The following is a 2,338-nucleotide window of genomic DNA, read 5'->3' on the forward strand; positions in this document are numbered from 1 at the left end:
AAATGACTGCTGCTTAGTAAAAAAGTAGTTTACATTTAAACATTCACATATTGATGTTGTAGATGGAGAAAGTGAAGTATCCAAAAGCAATTTGGGATAGTGCGGCTCATTCCATTTATATGGATGTGTGCGTAGAGGAGGTGCGAGCAAATAACCGGGCCCCTGGAGGCACCACTTTGTCCGATGTAGGACAAGCTAATTTGCTTACTAAGTTCAATGAGCGCTCTGGGCGTGGCTATTCGCACTTGCAATTAAAAAACAGGTGGGATGCATGTAGAGGTGATTATGCCATATGGAAGACATTGGTTCAAAAAGCTTCTGGCATTGGAAGAGATCCTTATACAAAGACCATTGCTGCTACAAATGAGTGGTGGGCATTGGAGTTGAAGGTACCTTTGTTGTTTGTCATTTTATTAAACTGGGAGTCATGTTGGATTTTTCATTTCATTTAACATGAATGTGTGCTATTTCATTGCAGGCACGTCCGCAAGGTAGCAAGTTTCGGTATGCTGCACTTGCGGAGGAGGATAAAATGGAGGAGGTGTTTGATGCTTGTTGTGTCACAAATGAGCATGCGAGGGTGCCAATGCCAACATATCAAGGTTCTACGTCTCGAATCACTTTGGATGATGAGTCTGGTTGTGAAGGTGATGAAACTCAGGTTACACCTCGTCCTAATCATGCTAAGGGTGGGAAGAAGAGGGCATGTCCTTATTCGCCAACTCCTAAGATGAATGAAAAGTGGGCAAGTGAGCATGCAAAAAATGAGGCATTTGTGCGTATGGTGGACCTCTTTGATTCAAGGAACAAGAGAGATGAAACTCAAGTTTCAGCAAGAAAGGAGATTCACGAAATGTTGGCCATGGTAGAGGCGGATGGTGGTGCACCTGGGAGTGATGTTCATTTCTATGCTTCACAACTATTTATGGATCAGACAAATCGTGATGTTTTCTCTGCCTTCAAGGGTCACGAGCCTAGTGCGAGGCTTCTATGGATAAACAAAACATGGGAGTTCAACAATAAGTAGAACCTCTATGTTTCAAATGCTTCCAACTTGTATTGTAGTGAACTATTTTATTTTGTTGAACCATTGTATTTGCTTTGAACTTGTACCGAATTGAATTATGTTGTTTGCCTTCTTATGAACTACTCTTTTGCTACTGCACCTTGTTATGAGCTACTCTTTTCCTACTGTACCGAATTGTTGTAACCTCCTATGTGTGTATGTGGTTGTGGCAGATGGATAAAAAAAAGCAAGAAGATGAGGAATTTGAGGCTGGAATGCTTGCATTTGCTTTGGAAATGGCGTCATATATTGTAATATTATATGCTTTATGAGATTTGCAACTCGTTTTCGTGTTCAAAATAACCAAGTGTTACCAATGTATCACACACTTCGGTCTAGGGGCGTTACAGACATTTTAGCACACAACTCATACAACAATCACAGGTTAGAATCACAGAAAAGAACTGGGCAGACGATTCTGTGGGCAGATGATTCTCTGGGCAGTTTCCCAGAATCACGATTCTGGAGAATCATGAGGCTAAAAGAACTGGCTCTTATTGTCCATGAATTCGTCGAACGGGATACATGCCGCATCGTCCGGCCGGCCATCCCAGAACGGTGACACGGCGCCATCGCTTGTCTGCATCGTGGCCCTGCCGTTCTCTGGATCGGGCCTAGGACACCAACGCCACCATGACTGTGGCTCCCGTCCCGGCCTTCCCAGCATAACTCTGATGCAATCACAGTAATCAACGTGCTCTCAGCCGGCGCCCTTCCTCTGGATCCGGATCAAGTAGGGGACAGGGATCTGGCATCAAGTGGTTCGGGACAGATGCGTAGACACCAAAAGAGGAACCGTAGAGCAGGGTCTAGGACAAGAGATCAGCGAGCAAGACAGAGAGAGAGAGGAAGGCAGGATCGGGAAGGGTGTCGGGTGCGGAAGTCACGGAAGGAAAACCCTTTGTTGAACCCAACGTGGGAGTAGGGGCTTAACGAAGAGCTGCGACGACGTAAAATGGGAGACGAGGTAAACCATGGTGATAGTCAAAGAAGGAAGAATATTGATCACGGTTTCAATGAAAGAAGGAAGAAGAGATTGATCACCGTTTGTTTGAAAGAAGGAAGGTGATTGAATGAATTGATTGCCATGCATGAATTGATTGCGTTTGAATTAATTGAGTCTGGTTACCTTATGTGAAATTATTGCGTTTGGAATGATTGCCTCTGGTTACCTTATGTGATTGATTGCCTGTTGTTTGTCCGGCCAGAGGGAGAAAACCGGAAGGGGGGAAAGAAAATCGGGGGTGAGGGGGTCGTACGAGAGGTGGGACT

The 2,338-nt window shown here is 44.8% G+C and overlaps 1 protein-coding gene across 1 annotated transcript; it reads left to right on the plus strand.

The window, feature by feature from the left end:
* Window positions 1–215: 215 nt before the first annotated feature.
* LOC119360714 (L10-interacting MYB domain-containing protein-like) lies at window positions 216–1,027 on the plus strand (the record flags this gene model as incomplete). Its single annotated transcript, XM_037626237.1, has 2 exons — window positions 216–389; window positions 479–1,027. Coding segments are annotated over 2 exons (723 nt in total), but the record flags the coding sequence as incomplete, so codon positions are not given.
* Between the last annotated feature and the right edge of the window lie 1,311 nt (window positions 1,028–2,338).

This window comes from Triticum dicoccoides, chromosome 2B, assembly GCF_002162155.2.
Source record: "Triticum dicoccoides isolate Atlit2015 ecotype Zavitan chromosome 2B, WEW_v2.0, whole genome shotgun sequence".
NCBI classification, from domain to species: Eukaryota; Viridiplantae; Streptophyta; class Magnoliopsida; order Poales; family Poaceae; genus Triticum; species Triticum dicoccoides.